This window comes from Melospiza georgiana, chromosome 3, assembly GCF_028018845.1.
Source record: "Melospiza georgiana isolate bMelGeo1 chromosome 3, bMelGeo1.pri, whole genome shotgun sequence".
Taxonomy (NCBI): domain Eukaryota; kingdom Metazoa; phylum Chordata; class Aves; order Passeriformes; family Passerellidae; genus Melospiza; species Melospiza georgiana.
This window is the reverse complement of record NC_080432.1, coordinates 97624465-97643451: the sequence shown is the minus strand read 5'-3', so window position 1 is coordinate 97643451 and position 18987 is coordinate 97624465. Positions and strand designations below refer to the sequence as shown.

The following is an 18987-nucleotide window of genomic DNA, read 5'->3' as shown; positions in this document are numbered from 1 at the left end:
AAACACTGAACACACTCCAAAATGGCAGCATGTGAGTGGTTCAGCTGAGTTCCCTGGATCTACTGATATAAATAAAATTAAGCAAGTGGTTTTTTGGTCCAGATCCTAGGCAAAATGATTCCATCATGTATTAGATTCTAAGGTTCCAAAAGCAAATGCTAATCTCTGCAGAGTAAACACAATTTCATGACAGATTACATTGTCCAACTGTTTCACAGTCCCACAAATATATGACCAAACAGAAGAATCCACCTGCTTATCTCAACCAGCCCACTGCACACATTGTTCACCTGGGCAGCAGATGGACTATGACTTACTGAAGTAAATAGTCAGGACACACTTACCAGACTCCAAGTCTGAGATGAACCTTCTGATTCTGGCCTTATCTAGAGCACTGAAGAACAACAGTGATAAAACAAAAATGTTACCATATGATGCAATTCAGCTACCTGGCAACATATTGTGAACAGGTGTGGCAATGTTGACATCCTGGAGGTGTTTCAGTGTCTCCGTGTGGAACAGTCGGAGCGTGGATCCAGATGTGAAGGCAATCCAGACTCCCACTCCAGCCACAGCCATGTGAGAGATTACCATCCCTTCCTCTTGATGGGCTTCAAAGTGGTTCTGCAAGAAAAACAAGGGCTCTGTGGGGAGATGCAAGTCAAGGATATCACTCAGCTTTCTTACCAGTTTTTCAGTGTAAGCACTGTATCTTCATCCTCTTTGACAAGGACAGAGCTTCCTCTGCCTTGCTCAGGATATGTTCTGATAGCTGTGTAGGATGTGTTTTGGAAATATATCATCATTAGTATAGAAGGATTCTCAGCTCTTGAGCCAGGGTTCCATCTAACAACAGCTTAACTCAGATTTTCTTGTTTTTAAATATATTTGCATGATAGGGGCTGGAAAGCCCAAAACAGCTTAGACTTAAAAGGCTTTCATATTTCTATATTTCATACTTCTTTATTTATACTTTGGGAAAATTACCACAGCTGCACTTTTATCTACAGCAGAACTTCTATTTCAACAATAAAAAATACTTTTCTTTTGTTCTGCTGGGGGTCTAACAAGAATAACAGAATGTAATAAAAAGTCATATTTAGAGAGTGTTTAAGAATTTAAACACACAATTTGTTCAATTACACACATAACAATGTCAGCCTTAATATTGCAGTTTGGTTTTTGATGCTTCTGAATTTCACAAGTATTAGCTATATTGTTTTCCTGTTCTTCAAAGAATTGATGCTTCTCATTATAAAAGCCAAAATCCTCTATCTAAATGTAAGTAACATAACACTTTGAAGATACACTTTTTTCCTTGATCTAGAGCCAGTTACAACCTGGCCCCAGGAAGGCAGAAATCTCCCTCTCTGTATGTCCGTATTAACATGTGAGATAAAGCTGTGGTAAAGTTTCTTAATCACTAACAAGAAGGAGGGATTGTTTTCTCCCAGTTTTGTCTTGCAAGAAGACTGTCTCTGAAGTTGAACACAGCCTTTTATTGTTGTGCCAGCTATTATCAGAGCCAGTCTGATAAACATAAAACTAACTTAGCTAAATAAATGACAAACTGTTTCTTGGATAAAAATCTCTCACTGAGGGGCATGGAAGTAATAAGTGCTCTAATATTCACTTAATGTATTATATATTTTTTATTACATTTGCAGATAAAATGCAGAAGTACCTCCTCCTTCCTTGTGAAATATACTTAAGTTTCCAGGCGTTACAATTAAGTTACATTTTGGCCCTTTTTTTCATTAAAATCTAAATATAATAAGGTTATAGACATATTGTCCAAGTTTTCCATCAAAATTCAACTAACAGGGTAAGATACAAAGAATAAAAATTTAAAATTTCTACAAAGAAAAGCTTTTGGTATTATGTTTACTAAGCACTTAATTTTTTTTTATACTTTGTTACTGCATAAATTATTATTTTCACTGAGAAATTTGCTGTTTAAAGAGGATGAGAATTATCTTTTGTGCTTTTCATTTGTTAACATTATTCTCCAACTGTTCAGTTTTAGTAAATGAACAGAGTTTTCTCTCCAGCTGTCAGGCAGTGGTTCAGTTTTTGAGTGTTACTGTATTACCTTTTGATTCTTTGAATAATAACATTGCAGAATGTAAGGTAAGCAACTCTGGCAGACACATTTATATTCACTGTTTTCCTCAAGTATCCAGTATTCATTCATTACCAAATTATATACACAATTTGAAAATCGTAAGATTTATTCAACAGAAGAATTAATCCATAAAAAACATCTTTCAAAGTCAGCAACAGCCCTTATGACTAGATATGCTGACATTCTCATCATGCATGTCCCATTGAAAAAAAGACTCTAAACTATTTACTTTGTTTATAGACTCATACATCCCTACACTGGTGACTAGTTTGCTTTTGAGAACTTCTAGGGGACAGACCCACAGCTGCTGAAGCAAACCTGACCAGCAACTTGCACTCTCTGAAATTAGAAGAAAAATGAAGAAGATTGTAAAAAAATCATTTTCTCTGGAGTAATCCAACCACAGCTGACAACTATTTGGTGCCACTGAAAACAACTTGCACATGCATTTTTGTCACATTCCATTTTTACTGGCCAACTCATTATACTCCCACTAAGTCTGTCCTGCCATTTGTACAGCTGGCTGCTGGAACACACAGACCCACTTGAATCAAAATTGTATACTGCAAACATGACAAGACCTGTAGAAAGAAGTATTCTTCTCATTGAAAGAGTTCTCTAACATGGAGCAAGAACATATCCCAAAACTGCACCTTCTTATGCATAAATTTTTACATAAAATATAGCTTTGACATCTGTTTTCAATTACACATCTATCTGAAAACCTGTGAGCTGGTCTTTTATTTCTAATTTTCTTTTATTTTCTAACAAGAAATACAGATACAAAGGAAAAAAAGATGTCTCATTCATTTTGTTATCAAAAGAATTGAATTAATTTTCTTTTTCTCTTTTAGTTTTCATACCTACATTCTTCTTGCCTGGCTTTTCCCCCTCAGGCTCTCCCATTCTATCTGCAGCAGCACAGAGGCTGCAGAAGGCACTGTGGATGCCACAGCCCAGTGCAGCTCAGCAGTGTTCCAGCAGTGTGGGACACAGCAGAGCCCTTCTTTTGAGGGACTGCTCACTTACACCAAACAGCTGCACCAAGAGATGAACCACGACTTCTCCAGCCTCAGGTGAAGAGGATAATGGGCGCCATTACCTTCAACCTCAAACAAATGTCTTTCACTGCTTTAAAGAAGTTACAACACTTGGGCAACGCACATTCATGTATAGGGATTTCCATATTTTTGTTTACTCAGCTGAACATTTCAGTGTAACCCCTGTATAGATATCAAAGTTTTAAAAACAAGGCAAAACAGACTAGGATAGAATCACGCTCAACCAGTGACTTTTTTCTATTAAATCATCTGGCACTTTTTGAAGTTTTGAACCAAGCACAAACTGCCTTTGCAGAGTCCAAGGAGCTGCAGGCACAGAGACCATTATTGGATGTAGGTCTGTACCCAACAGCAATACAGCTGTAAAAACTAAGTGACAAATTTCTTCTTCACAGAAAGAGGATCAGAGCATGTAATTAATACATAACAGCAATTGATGCATTGCTCATGTGTGCCCTGCCAAGGATCTTGAGGCATTGGGGCATTGTGCCAATAAAAGACATTACCTAAAACATTCTATTACAATAACATATCATTAGAACAAGTTAATTGTGAGTCTTACCCATATTAGAGGGGGGAGAAAAGCACAAGTGAGTAATATCCAAATCCAACACACAATGCCAAACCTGCTCATTTACTAAAAAATATTTAAGTATTAAATCTTAGTAAAGCAGAGGCATGGAATGAGATTGTCTTCAAGGATAATGTACTTTGCACTTCGCAAATGCACAGACAGTTAAACATGAGATACCTGTGAAGCTAAGCCTCACAAGGACAAGTTTAAAAAACAGACTTGAATATGCTCAGGGATTTGCACAAACATGGCCTTAAAATCTTGCCAGATGCCTTTACAGATAATGTCCATGATGCAGAGCACGTAGTACGCATGCATGACAGTAGCAGTGAAGTAGCAAGTAGCTGTATTGCAGTATACATGGAGTACCTCCATATTATATATATGGAGATATAAAGGAGTTCAGTAAAGAGGGAAGAGTAAAAGGTGAGCCCTGTGCAACACTTGGATTCCTGCTGATAGAGCGAAGATCACATTTATGCAAAAGATCTTGAGTCAAATCATTACAACTAACTTTCAATGAGAGAGAGCACAGAGAGAGAGCAAACATTTCCTTGCTCCTGCTTCCCCTCACAGCAAATATTCTGCTTTTCACAGTAAGGAAGAGGCAGCTCAGATGTTAAAATATTAGATATAGACAGAGTTTAAATTGCCTCATATATTGTATAATATTGAAACAATATTGCCAGTGAACATGGGAAGGACAACACAGCAGATCACTTTTGGAAACATAAACCTAGAAAGTTATCAAACAGGTCAGGTCACTAAGTAGGCAGCAACACTGAAAACATTAGTGACCTGTTTGGTCTGGTGAGATGATGAGAAAAAGATCAGTATGTCTTAATACCCATAAAGAAGCAACAGAAAATCATTGCTCATTCACAATTCTGTGAGGAAGATGACACACTATGCCATGGATATTTGTGTGAAATTAGAAAGATGACTCTCAGCCAGACGTACAGACAATCACCATGTTTTTGAACAAAATTATTTATATTGAAGAAACATTACTCAACCCATATGCACCATTTCTTATATGTTACTTGCTGCAGCACTTTTTGTGTGTGCAATAGACCCATAATAACCTGAGCTCTGAATACAACAGATGGCTTAGCTGAGAAATGAGAAGAAACCTCCTGTGATGCTTTTGTAGGAGAATCTGTAGTAACAGCTGAAAAATGAAACTGCCATGTCTGAGAGATATTGGTAGAGTACTTGTTATTTTATGTCTCCAAACTTCTGCTTCCAACACTGCAATCCATGGCATTTTACTATATTATGACAGAGTAAGCTTTAAACATTCTTTAATCCTCAAAGTTTGTTTAACTCTGGGTTTGTTCTCCTCTGCCAAAACAGCCCAGCATAGCCCAAACTGCAGCCATACCACCAGACTTAGGGAGAGCTGTGTTACAGAATTAGGCCAGACTTGCCAAACCTATTTACAGAGATCTGGCTGTATGTATCCAGCCTCACACAGTCCCAGAGGCTGTGAAACTAACAAAAGTCCATTTCAAGCACCTATCTACATCACTCATCCAAAATCTTTCCCTAATCATACCACTCAAACTACCTACAAAACAAGCCTTAAAGAAAAGCAAAGTAGGAGAATATACAATCCAAGCATCTTATTAGATGAAACAAATCTCTCAGAAAACACAGAAAAAGACAGAGGAAATTAGGATGTTAGCTATTTCCCTGCAAACCCATGACAGTGACTCACAGAATCAATTGTACCAAACAGACAATTGTTGGGAGAAAACACGACCATCAAAGAAAAAAATGCAGCAACAAAGCACACAAAGAAGGAGGCTGTGAGCTCATCATGACTCCTGTTTGAAAAAACTTCATGGCTGTAAACATCATGCAATTCAGTGACACTCTGTTGTAGGTTGAAGCAGAGGTTGAACTCCTGATGATTCATCAACTCTTAACTTTGGAGTACTAGGATACTCTTTTGGTGAAAGCTGTAATTTTGATAGAAATAAAGGCTTAACATTTTCTGGAAAATGTGGTCACAAATGTGAGTTTGAACCCTTAAGACTCTTCTCTCATTCTGAAAAAGCTGGCTTTTGTGGGACTATTCATCAGAAACTGCTCTTATGCAAATAAAATTTTTGTAGGCCACTGAGAAGCAAAACTCTGAAAAAATATATTATGAAATTATTACAAGGTACAAGTAAGATCTGACTATAGAGAGGCAGTCTCTTAGCTAAAGCTTCTTCTGTAATTAACATGAAATGTGCCTATAGGCACCCAGTTCTCTGCTGCCTTACCTCAGATTTCATTTTTAAGAAAATCTCTTGCCCCAAATACTCTATCATTTCCAAGCACCTTATGGAAACCAGTGGGTAAATGGCAGCAAGGTCTGCTGAGACATCAGCAGGGAACACAACAGCAGAATTACAAACTAAGAGAGTGAGATTTAAAAGAACTGAGACCACATTCAATAAAAAGCTCCTGAATCATGATGCTTCTTAAACACATTTCCATTTTTAAAATTTCACCACTTATACCCTGAAGCACAATAGGTGAGCAATGCTTGCAAAAGTGTTTACCTCTATGGAATGTGTCACAGTGCTGATTATAAAAATTTGTCCACCACATGCAGCCCAAATGGTCTCCTCCATCACAAGCAGACTTCTAACAGGCAGAACACCCAATTTAACTATCTTCTGAGGTTCTGTGTTCCATGTCCCATCTTCAAGAAAAAAAGAAGAAAGGTTATACACAACCAAATGGTGACCTTTGCTTTAAAACAGTTCTGAAAAGTCCACTGCTTGAATTTCTGCAAGTTGCCACTTCAAGCTACACTGTGATTTCTGTATGATTACTTTTAGCTTCCAGGGTAAATCTGCAAGGCTAAAACAACATTAAGGAGAAAATCCAAATCTAAGTACTCATATAACTGCCAACAGAGTAAATTTTATCTAGATTAAATGATAATTCAGGAATACCACATTGCTGTTCTGATTCAAGTGCTTTCCTTTCCAGAGGAAATACAGTCAGAAACCCATGGCTGATAAAATTGTCTCCAACCGAGAAGGAGCTCACAGCCAACCTAATTCAAGATGAATCAATTTCTAACTAGGACAGAATCATCCTTCATGTGCAAAGTCATCAGAAAGATTTTTACTGTAGGCTGTAATGAGTGCAGTTCACTCTCTAAGAGCATTTTGATGGAATGGACCATCATACTACCAAACGCTTCAATTAAGACGGAAATTAAGACCAAAAAAAAGAAGAAATGAAAACTTGGTCTTGTGCCATACCTTCACTTTTCTTACTTTTTCCTCTAATTATAAAACTCACAGTGTTTTCTTTGGACTGCATTTAGCAGATCTAAATTAAATTATGCATGTGTATGTGGCACAATCAGTTATTCAGAGAGGTTCTGGTAAGAACTGCATGCTTCCACCTACTGGTATGGTTACTCCCAATTGCCATCTCTTTGAAACAAGGACTAGGAGATTATTTATCCCCAAATTTAAGAACCAGCAACATAGGCTTCTTGAAACAGTTGTTGCTTTCTCTTTTATACCTACAAATTTACATGCTAAGTACATCAATAATAATTTTAATGTTTTTGTATTAGTTTATATATTGTAAGTGCTCACTGCATATAGTCTCAAAGATGACATTTCTATACATTATGATTTATTAATAATATAAAAATCTGTTAAAAGTAACTGGTTTTTACATTGAGACACAATATTTCAAAAAGCACCGTTTCTTCATTGAAAAGCCTTCTTCCTGCACAAGCTGCAGAAAAGTTGTTTACTTTTCTGACACTGTTTTCAACTCAGTAACTACTGAAATTTTGATTGATGAGACCAAAGTAAACAGATCTTTAGGCAAGCACGTAAGTACAATTTTTTTCCTTTCCCTCCTGAAAACAAGTGCATCTTCTATTATTTGCTTAGAGAACGGAGGCACAAAATTTCCTGCTTCACCAATCACAGTAGCAACAACAATAATGAAAAGCCTCAGTTCTGGAGTAAGTCTCAAAATTTCTGTCATCTGTGAGATACAACCTTTGCTGAGTCATTCTCAGGATGAGGCTCTCTTCTGAAAACATCTTTGTAGAAGTGACATTTAGTTTCAGGCTGTCAAAATAATTTTCATTATTTTAGTTTGCATTGAGAAAAGTGCTTCCAGTTATTAGCCTGCAAACTCTCCCAGTAATGTCAGAGTCACTGTGTTCTCTATGACTCATATGTACTATTAGTAATAAACAAACTTTTGGAAAAGTTCCATTCTTTAGCAACCACCTTACCCACAAATTCAATTCTAAACTGGAGGCTGCCCTTACTCTGATTGCTGCAAGCACTGCAGGCCTTCAGAGCCTTCAGAGAGTGAAGATGCACACGTGTGTGCACAATTTTCATTGTGCAAGGGATGCTGACTGCAGAAGTTTAACAACAATCTGTACATAGCATCATTCCTAGGGATAAACCCAGCATAATTCTGCTACATTATTCCTAAGGATAAGGACTATGAGTTTGGGCAAGGAGCAGACATGTTGAGCAAAAAGCTATCTTTTCCAGTTATATTTTCACACTGAAAAAACCAATATTATGAAACAAAAGTTCACAGAACTTGACAATTTTTGCTCTTAAATACATTAATAGCATACTTTAATTTATATATAAAGCATAGCTGATACTGAAATAACAGGAAAAAAAGGATTTTCGGGATCTCAGCTGTGGACTCATTTACATTTTGCTCAAATTGAATTTCAAACATCTAATGTGCCTTTTTTTTTTTCTTTAATCTGGACCTTTATGCCCTGAAGTTCCATGTAACTCTTGAGATGACTAAGCATTCAGCCTTATTAATAATTTTCATCCATGTAAGAAAGTGCATTCGATACTATTAATGTTATAAATGCCATCTGAGTAATGGATATCTGATTCAACATACATACCTAAAAAACTCAGTTCTCACAAAACCATTTTCTGTTGGTGTGCGTGTTAACACAACATTTGACAATCCAGTTTAAGAGTTCCATAGGATTGGACATACAAAGAAGGTGAGATAGAGGCCTCATCTCTACCACAATTTCTTGGAAAAAAAGCCTGAAATCCCACTTGATGTATCAGCCCAGGAAAGATCCAAAGCTGTCACTCTACCCTATGACCCTAGTCATGTGATAAGGCTATTCTCTGGTGCTTTTTTATTTCCTACTGCAAACAGTGATGTCTTCTAGATCAGACAGCATCTGAGACAGATGAGGAGAAAAAAGGGGTGGGGGGGACACTCTCTGGTCTAGTAATTAGAACACTATTCAAAGGATGTGTCAGCTGTGTTCTGGACCCTGCCTCGGTGAATGACTCATTAATTATACAAAGTGGAATGGCACCAGGAGGACAAATTAAGCCCTGTGCATCTCCTTTCATTTTGTGGCAGCCAGGGAAATCTCTTGAGAGTGGAAAGCATGGGTAAAAATCCACTCAAGCAAGGCAAGGGATTAAGCCTGATAATGCAACATACTTCTGTAAATGCTTTAACCACAGGCTGCTGGCTAAAAGTAAGATCACAACTTCGTTTTGCTGACCAAGACTTTTATCATCCATCTCCAAAAGTACTTATCAAGTCTGTGTCCAGCTCACAAGTGGTTTAACACTAACAAAATCACACTTTGAAGAAAACATAATACTCTTCCTGCCTCTCTCCAGATCTCAGCAGACCCTGTTCAATACCTGCCTGCACAGACTTCATGTTTGACACTGGCTATTTCATGCTATCTGTCTGATCCAATGTCCCTTGCTTCTGAAATCTAAGGGAAAAGAAGCATTATCTCTGTCTGACTTGTGTAAACACCTGCAGATTAAAGATGTGCTTATGTGAGTAGCTTCAACAACTGGCACTATCCAAGCACTTAGTCACACCACATGCAAAAGAGATAAGGAATAGCTTTGTTTGATGCTATAAAATCCTTTGCTAGTTACTGATTAGAATAGGTTTATTTTTTTCCTGGCAAAAGAGAAAAGAAGCAAGAAATAGAAGCCAAGATAAAACTTTTGCCAACAGAATCTCAAGGCATGTCTCATGAGGATATGAATTGCAGGTACAGCTCTTTCAGGAAAGAGATGTGTCTACAAAATCTGAGAACAGGATCAAGATAGAAATTAATACAGGGGCTTCTGGAAATTAGATGTCATGTATTTATGTTGTATATAAGATGTCTGATATTTGCATATTAGATAAGCATTTTAAAAAAACAGAGACAGATTTTATACTAATATATATGTGTTATGTCACTGTGTTATGCCACTGTTTTTAATACCCTTTGTAACTTATGTTTCTCCAGAAGTTACATGCCATAGTTTATACACCAGTGTTGAACAGTATCTTGAAATGCATATATCAGGCTGTTTAGCTGCATCAAAGTAAGGTCTCTCATTCCCATAAAATATTTCTAAGACTTCAATGAAAAATGACATTATTTCCAGTAGTGCATTTTGTTATTAGTTTTTTATTTTTAAATTAATTTTAAAAATTAGTTATCTTCCTATCTGATTAAATTTGACTGAATAGAAGAAGTTTTAAAAAATATCTATTTTACAGGAAAAGTTTTAAAATAATGTTCATTTTATCTTTCTGTGGTTTGTTTCCACAAAACACAATGAAGGAAGCAAAATTATTTTACAATGATTTATAAGAACAGGCTTCCTATTATTAATTTATAAATATTTTAAATATTTAGTACTTTAAAAAATTGTAATTAGTTAGTGCACTCAGGTCTTCATATGAGATAACCTATTAACATACAGTTTATTTCCTCAGAAAGTCTTTTCAAAGTTTGTAGTAGTCTTGCCTCCCTTTATGCTTTCAGTCAAGCTGAACCGAGCAAGCGCTTTTGTTGACAGCTTCCTCTCTTGCTTAGCAGCACCATTGATGCTTTCAACAGAGCTGCCAGCACAGCCCTGGGAACAGCAGGTCTTGGTTCATTAGTGCAGTGGAGCACAAACATTTTTTCCATCACATGCTACACAACCCAGCACTGTGGAGGAGTAAAATAGTACCTGCAGAAGTCAAAAGTTTAGCACATTCCTTATCACTTGAAAATAAAACGAGACACTCAGGCCTGCTCCTCCAAACAATGTGTAACTAGGAATGTCCTACACTGTGCATGCATACTCATTTTTTCTCCCACATGCATCAAATTCTTCAAGCCAAATAGCTGACAGAGCTCTGCCTACAGTTATACAGGGGGTGGTGCTGAGGTCCTGGCATGAGATACACAAATAAGACTGAAAGCAATGTCAACACATTTTTGGTGATGAGTATTATGTGACACTGCAAAGACAACAATATTTTATCTCTGTTTCAGTATCACTGCTCCTCTCCCTAACAGCTCAATACAACTGTTTATTTTTCACAGCAATACCTCTCACAATGTCTACTTGAAGTGGCAATCACATGCCAGAAATCCACTCTTCAGACAAGCTAGAGCAGTACATGGATCCACTCAAGCTCTGACTTTGACATCAGCATTTTACATTTCACATATTCCTTTCCTCAATTTGTCAGAGGACACAAGGGTCTTACCAAATTCATCAGGGTACCTCACCAGTCAACTAACTTGCCAGTCCTTCACTGTTATAACTGTTTTCCTTACTCTTGCATTTCCTTTCAGTTTTTGTCATATTCCTTGATATTAATCCTCTGAAAATGCTCCACTGATTAGTGCCACAAAGCCTCTTTGGACAGGTAAGTAATCAAAATTTCTGACCAACTTCAGAGTTCCCTAAGTTCTTACCAGTGAAGTCTCTTCTGTTCTGTGCATGGCCAAAATTGCCTCAGCTATTATTTCACTGGACCAAACTCTTACTGAACTACTTTCTGCCACAGTAATTCTGAGTTTTTATTTTCTTTTTCCTGTTTCTCTCCTGTACTCTTTACAGAACTTTATGAAAAGGAAATGTATATCAATGTCTAGGAGAAAGGAAGCTGGAACTGACTCCAGTATATCAGGAACAATACACCTATATTATATAAAGATTGTGATTTCCCTTTCCTAAGATACTTTTGTGAATGGAAGTCAAACACATGCTGACCTTTTTTGCTATTACATCACTCAGAAAACACATCTGCTGAGCTGTCTGCAATCATCACAAAGGGGTTTTGTTATGTTTTTTAAACAAAGACAATACAACACACTTTTCCCTTAACCTCTTCTAAGCATGTTTTGCATGGAAATATTAACTCAGCCCGAGGCAAACACTAAAGGCAGAATTTTTCAGACTGATAACTGTGCAAAAGAGAAATTTTGCAATCTGCACCACTCCCCTTCCTATATAGAACAGCATTTAATTCACTAGCTGTCTCACAGTTTCCAAAACAAGTCTTCTCACACACATAAAGCATTAGTGAGGATAATTATCACAGGTACTGTTTTTACAATTAACATATTAGCTGACCTGCACCCTAGTGTTCTGATATTTTCACAAATCAGCATGTGAGCTCACATTTAAGAGCCAAGTAGGTTTTATGGTACCAGCACCTCAAGACTTTGCTTTCAGTTTGTGTTCAAATACATTAAATTATGTATTTTTAAATACTTAAAATACTTAAAAGTACTTAAATACTTTTTACCTCATATGTGAAAGTATATGGATATAGAGGTCTCTCACTAAAATATGACTACCCTGCAAAAAGGAAGTTGTGCACCTCCGACTTTCCTACTAACATGGCATTTGCTCCTGGGTTTACTGTACAGACTTCTCAGTTTCCATTTTTTACTACTTCAAGACAAGATTTCCTGCAGCCAGAGCACTCTAGATGCTGTTGATCTGACATAGATCTCTAGTGAACAAAGTCAGAAGAAAGCACTTGCTGTTTGTAAACAGACATCATGGATATTTACATGCACTGACCTCTCTGAGAACAACTGGAGAAATTAGAACTATTTGGGTAAATGACACAAATGACACAAATCACGGGTCTCTGACTACACAGAGTAAGGCATTGAGCTTCAGTGACTGAACTGATCCACACAGTTTCTGCCCAGGGAGGAAGTCAAAAGGACCCCAACTCTGTCACAGACTGTGAGACAGATTTTCATCCTAGAAGAAAGGTTATCCTTTGTCATTCACGGAATCCTGTAACAAACATTTTTCCTGGGCATCTAACAGTATTTGTCCTTCTCAGGCTTCAAATCAAGATGCAATGCAGATACTTCACAATTCAAATATTTCACATTCCCTTTAAAATCTTTACTTAATCTCCTTTATGATGACAGACCAAAACCCAAGCTGGAGTGGCTGAAAAGTAACCTCCTCTGCAGAAGAGAAGGCACCCCTGATGAATTGCACAAAGCTCCTCAGAGGCTGCATTCCCCCTCCCTCCCATTTCACTGCTTGGATTCCTTTGTTTGGTAAATAGGTCAGTGCTCATAAAAACACCCCTCCAGGGCTGAGTGCCTCACATAACCACAGCAGACAACATAAGGAAGATGGATGCTAACATGGCAGCAGCTGAATCACACAACTTCCATGGGGCATGAACTGAAATAAGCCACACTGACCAAGCAGTAAGGAGAGGGATTACAAGATTAAATGACAAGAGCCAGAAAAATATCATTATTTCTCATCTCAAAGTTCCAGTGACCATGACTCTGACAGACTATGAACATCTCACTGCCCAAAACCAGTGTCTTCAGAAGAAGACAAGCAGAGTACGCTACGATCCTGATCAGTGCAACTACCTCCATTCTCATAACCAGACTGTAATGCCATCTGCTTAACAGCTCTGCCCCACCTTTGACATTCTCTGTACATATGCACCCCATGAATCCTTTCTTAGCTATACTGCCAAGGATGTCAGTTGTGTTTTTGAAGTGGTCTTTTCTGGAAGATGTTGAGTGATAGCAATTGCAGTCTTAAAACAGCTTAAATACATCAACACCTTTCAGAGAAGGTGACAGATTCACTTTAATACCCCTCCTAAGTATGTAGAGAAACTGAAATACCAAAAATATTATGAATCTAGGATCAAGACCTCATTCCTGTACCTCAAAAGCAAAGAAAAAAATGCTATTCAGTGGTTAAAAAGAATCTTTTAAAGGGAACTGAAATCTAATGCCTGGCTTTGGATCAGAGACAACAGCTCAACAGGAAATCTACTGGGTTGAAGACAACAACTGGACAAAGGAAGTCTCTTTCCCAGCACTTTTTCCCAGATCCTTTGCTGCTTGGGGAAAAAAAAAAAGCATCCTGTACCTTTCCCAAACAAGCTCTTTATATGATCTAACAGTGGACACATAATTTACCTCAAGATACTCAGTTTGGTTCCTCAGTTAGGGACTGGTAGGACTTAGTAGCCAAGGTACAGTGCCACACAAATGCAGGTGAACTGTTCACTGGGCCCATCTCTTTAGAGAAGCATGACAACCATCATTACTGCAGCTCACACAAACAAGGCAGGTCTCTGCTGGCTCTGTACCTTGCAAGGTTAGGAGTCTCTGTGCTAACATTTCACTTAAATTAAGGTTTCAAACCTTGAGCAAAGCAATTTTGAACTGAATCACTATATATATATATATATATATATATATATATATATATATATATGTATATGTATATATATATCTATATAGATATATGCAATTCTGCAGGGAATTTAGTGAGATGTACTGGAAGCATCTGAACCAGCCCTGGAAAAGACAGCTGTGGTTCAGAAAATTTGCCTGGGATTCTCCTTTATTCAAAATATTTTAGCCAATTATTTAGCTAGATACAAAACAACCAAGTCTGATTCTAATAGAAAAAGGAGGCCTACATAAAATACATGAACTGCACACACAGGAAAGGCTTGTTCCATCTGTACAGTAAAAATGAGGTTGTCATTTAAAATTAGATATACAGAAATCTCTACCAATAGGAGAGTTCTGCGTTTCATAAACACCAATACTTGGTAGTGGAGAGAAGTACTGTGCTGTGTAACATACTGAGTACTGCTGTTGGCACATAAATTTCTGGACTCTTGCAACACTGAAGAATTCAAGATTTAAGCTAAGGGCGAAAACCAATTGTCATATGCATGTATGGTAAAAGTGGGAACAGTATCAAAGTTCCTACTATCCTTCAAAAAGAGCCAACAAGTCTCTTCAGACATACCGGAAAGAGCAGTAATCCTAGTTCAGCAGTTTTACAAAGAATTTTCAGAAAATACATTAGTGGAAAATTACTTCTGCCAAAATACACTGACATGTCAGTTCCTCAGGATGCCATCAAATCATATCACTATGCAGCATTACCTTCTGCTTTTGTGTAGATTGAGACATTTCCATTTACCAAGCCAGCAAACAAGTACTGAGACCTGTATGTTAAGCTCATAACAGTTGATTTCTCAGGAGTGAAGAAGTGTTGAAGTCGAATTTTCTTTGAGCCTTGGCAACTTTTGTAAATAGAAATGCTATAGAAAGAAGCAAGAAGAAACAGACCTGTGAAATTATGCTTTACATAGTTCTTGCTAGAATATGCAAAAGAGAAGTTTAAAATAAAATATTGGGGGAAAGAGGACTTTTTCCTTCAATTCTTGACACCCCAGAATGTCTGCATAGACAACTTGCAATTACTTAACATTGACATATGACAACACATTCATATTATCTTGTCTGCAGAAACAGTTATTCAAAAAAGAGACATAATAAAAATTCTGCTCAAAGTCCTTATTATGAGTCTTTCTAAAACTTTAATTAGTTAAAAAACTATATATATATATATATATTATGTGGAGAACTAGGGAGAAGAAACGAAAAACTCACTACCAGATATCACTTACACATAAAATTTCCATGATTCCTATTGATTGTTACAATGGGTATGGTAAGAATATTGTCAAATTTAGAATTAAATCACTGACTTCTAGAAATGGCACCTTCCTTGGAAAATTTTCTTCTTCTTCATTTATACTGGTTACAAACATCTTCAAAAATCACATGTAGTTACACACTTATGGCCTCAGTAACTATAACAAGATCTGTTTGCTAACTGACCTATAAATTAAGAACATGTAGCCTTGTTCTTCAACACAAATCATGGCTCTGTAGGCCATCAGTTCAAAGACAGAGCAGTAATTCATGTCAATAGTAAACAGCAATATTTTTTTTCATGTGACAAATCCTGCACAAATGACAGGGCAGAAGATTAATGGACTCCTCTCTGCCATTCTGAAAATTTTCCAATACCTGAAGATTACCTTGTAATGTTACAAAAGTAGTATTTATTTATTTCAGATATGATGAACTAATCTTCTTTCATCAATAAGATGCCCTGCTTTAATTTCAAACACCACACGGTATAATTTTAAATAATGTAGAGTGCATTTTATCCATGATTTAAGTGGAATGGATACCTTGAGGTCACTGGATAACTCTTGGATACTTTTTTAAAAAGTAAACATTTTCTTAGAAGTATCTCACACAATTTTGCTATAGAATAGCAAACTTAATCAATAAATCATACACATTACACCAAAACCAAGAATCACCTTCCTTCTTCCATGCCAAGGCAAATAGTAGGCACATTAGAAGTTTTTGCAAGACCATTTTCAGAGTCTGGAGCTTTGTTTTGCTCTTTCAGCTTCTCCTCCTCTGGTATGTAGACCATGCAGAGAATCCGTGATTCCACATTGAAGCACTCAATAACCTTGGGGCCTGAGCTTTGCAATGAGACTATTGCAACCTGGCCCATCTGATTAGTACAGCTGCCAATCTGAAATGAAAAAAAGAAAATCAGAAAAAGCACAACAGACCACGACTGATACCTGTCTCCAGGAAGATGAACAAGTACAAGAAGGAATGACTGGAATGTTAACTAAAGACTGCATGTCAAGTTATATGTGCATTAAGACATGAGAGAATAATTCAGCACAAATACAAAATATATCAAAACATTATACATACAAACTTGCCTTCTACACTCAAAAAAAAAACTATGTTTTTAAAGCAGGAATAATATTATGGCCTATTCTGATATCTGACTCAAATGTATATACATTACATAATGTAAGTATGTAATTTACACTACATAATGTAAGTTACTGTAAGTATCTGTGCAACATGCTACTTTAATAACTGGTGTTCTAATTGTCTCAGGTTCTTTTGAAACAGGTAAAATAGCTGAGGCCTGTCCTTTGCACAGTAACAGCCCTACAAAGAAATGCTCCATCCCAAAAGAAAGAGTCTTGTAAACTTGCTGATACAGAAGCCTAAATTTCTCCCTGATCCAGTATCATGAACATGCCCATAAACTTGCACATTTTAGGGATCCCGAATGGCCCCCAAGGGATCTCCCCAGGGAGAAGAAAAAAATCTACCCAAGCACAGTACATGCTTTTGTATAGTAACTCTTTCTGTTTATATGAAATAAAATAGGAAAGAGAAAAAAAAAATATTTTGTAGCAGCAGAAAGGTTTAATTTGCATGTTTTTGTAACTACTGTTTACAAATGCCAAGACAAAAGGAAATTATATGGGTTGCCTTGAAAAAGACCACTAAGAAAAGCCATTTCTAACTTTTAATTTGCTAGGGTTCCCTTAAAATTTCAGTATTGTGTTAAATAGAAAAGCTCCTGAAATCATTAGCTTGCCTTTTTTTTTCTTTTATGAACAGCTTCTATCCACCTCATTTTTTCTGCTGGAATATCTGCATGTCTGGGGTCATAGCAATATGCAGAGTAAGTTTTTTCCTATGCAGATTTAAACAGATTTTTTTGGCTAAAACATTCTTGAAATATGAAAACAGACAGTAGGACAGTGTAAGCTCCTACGGGTTTTAGCAGCAATTGTTACAAATTAGCACATAACTCCCTTCTGAATGTGCTCAGCACTTTGGAATTCGTTCTGTGCTGCACAAATCACACACACTTAACTGACACCCTACAGAGACCAGCAAGATCACATGGACAAATTAGTAGCTAACCCTTTAAACAAATAAACAAAGAGAAGAAAACAGCCCAACATTTCTTTCATACCTACACATTGTCAAAAGTCACAAAAAGCAATGGAAAGAAACAGGAGACAACCACTTTCAGATTTTACTTTGGGTAAAGTTTAAAGATTACACTTACCCAAAGAAAGCCATGTTCCACAGCACAGGAATCAGACTCTGTTTCTCCAGCAAGGTATGGCTCAGGATTATAAGCAGCACATTCAACCTTCAAGGAGAGGAAAAGAGAGCTGTTAGCACATTAGAAAAATACGCCTGTTTCTGTCTATTTTAGTTTGCAATTAACTGAAGCATTTAAGGGTATGAAAGAATCTCATAAAACAAGGAGTCAGTTTAGTTCACCTAGCTCCCCCTGGGCAGGGTCAGCTGCACGGATGTTGCTCCTGACACATTCCTTACCTACCCCTACAGACCTCCACAGCCAAAGACTACAAATTCTCTTTTGCTGATCTGCTCAAATGCTTCATAACTTCATGACTTTTATTAAGTTTTTCATGTCCCCAGCCTGACACCATCCCTGATGTAATCATTAGCCTGTTACCTCTCATCTCACACACCAGGTACTTACTTCTCTTTCTCTACAGTGTCCTTTCACATGTAAGGCTGGTATATGCCATGACCCTGCCTGAGACACCTCTTCATTAGGCTAAATTAACATTATCATTTAATTACATATAGTTTTTTTTAAACAATGTTTTTACAAATTTTTGTTTTTAAACTTATTATTGCCACTTTTTCAACTGACATCTCTCCAGCAGAACTATCAACCTCATGTGTGTATTTAAGAGCACAGAGTTTTCTCACCCAAACACACTATTCTGTGAGAGCTGGTAGCAGTACTACACCATGGTTACCTCTTCAGAAACCTGTTTCTACACATCTCATTCATTACTGCTCTTTGTAACAATATTACATTCCTAACTAATCCTTACCTTGCTGGTCTATTAAAAATTACTTTAACAGACCAACTAAACCACTTCTTCAATCTGGATTTATGAAACTCCTAATTTCTCAGTGAGCATACCATGTGTCTGTCCTGCTGACTGTCATGCTTTTTATTTTCCTTCCCCTCCCTCCCCCCCAATTATTTCTCCAGGTGCCTTGATCATTCTGAATGGTAATACTATCATTCTTGAGACTTCAACTCCCTTCCAATCTCCTGTCATCATGTTACTGTCAGTATATTAATAAGAATAGTCATGATTTTATCATGCAGGCCATTAAAAAAAACAACTGAAAGCAACACCAGACTCGAGGTCTATATTTAAAGTCC

The 18987-nt window shown here is 37.0% G+C and overlaps 1 protein-coding gene across 3 annotated transcripts in view; it reads right to left on the bottom strand.

The window, feature by feature from the left end:
* The window catches only part of ARHGEF10 (Rho guanine nucleotide exchange factor 10), a 110979-nt gene that overhangs the window by 11942 nt on the left and 80050 nt on the right, over positions 1-18987 (bottom strand). For all 3 annotated transcript variants that reach the window (XM_058020562.1, XM_058020563.1, XM_058020564.1), the window contains 5 exons: positions 17836-17922; positions 16256-16479; positions 15021-15178; positions 6316-6458; positions 450-624 (listed from right to left, as the gene is read on the bottom strand). In XM_058020562.1, the coding sequence (XP_057876545.1) occupies positions 450-624; positions 6316-6458; positions 15021-15178; positions 16256-16479; positions 17836-17922 (787 nt within the window). The remainder of the gene's footprint in view (positions 1-449; positions 625-6315; positions 6459-15020; positions 15179-16255; positions 16480-17835; positions 17923-18987) is intronic.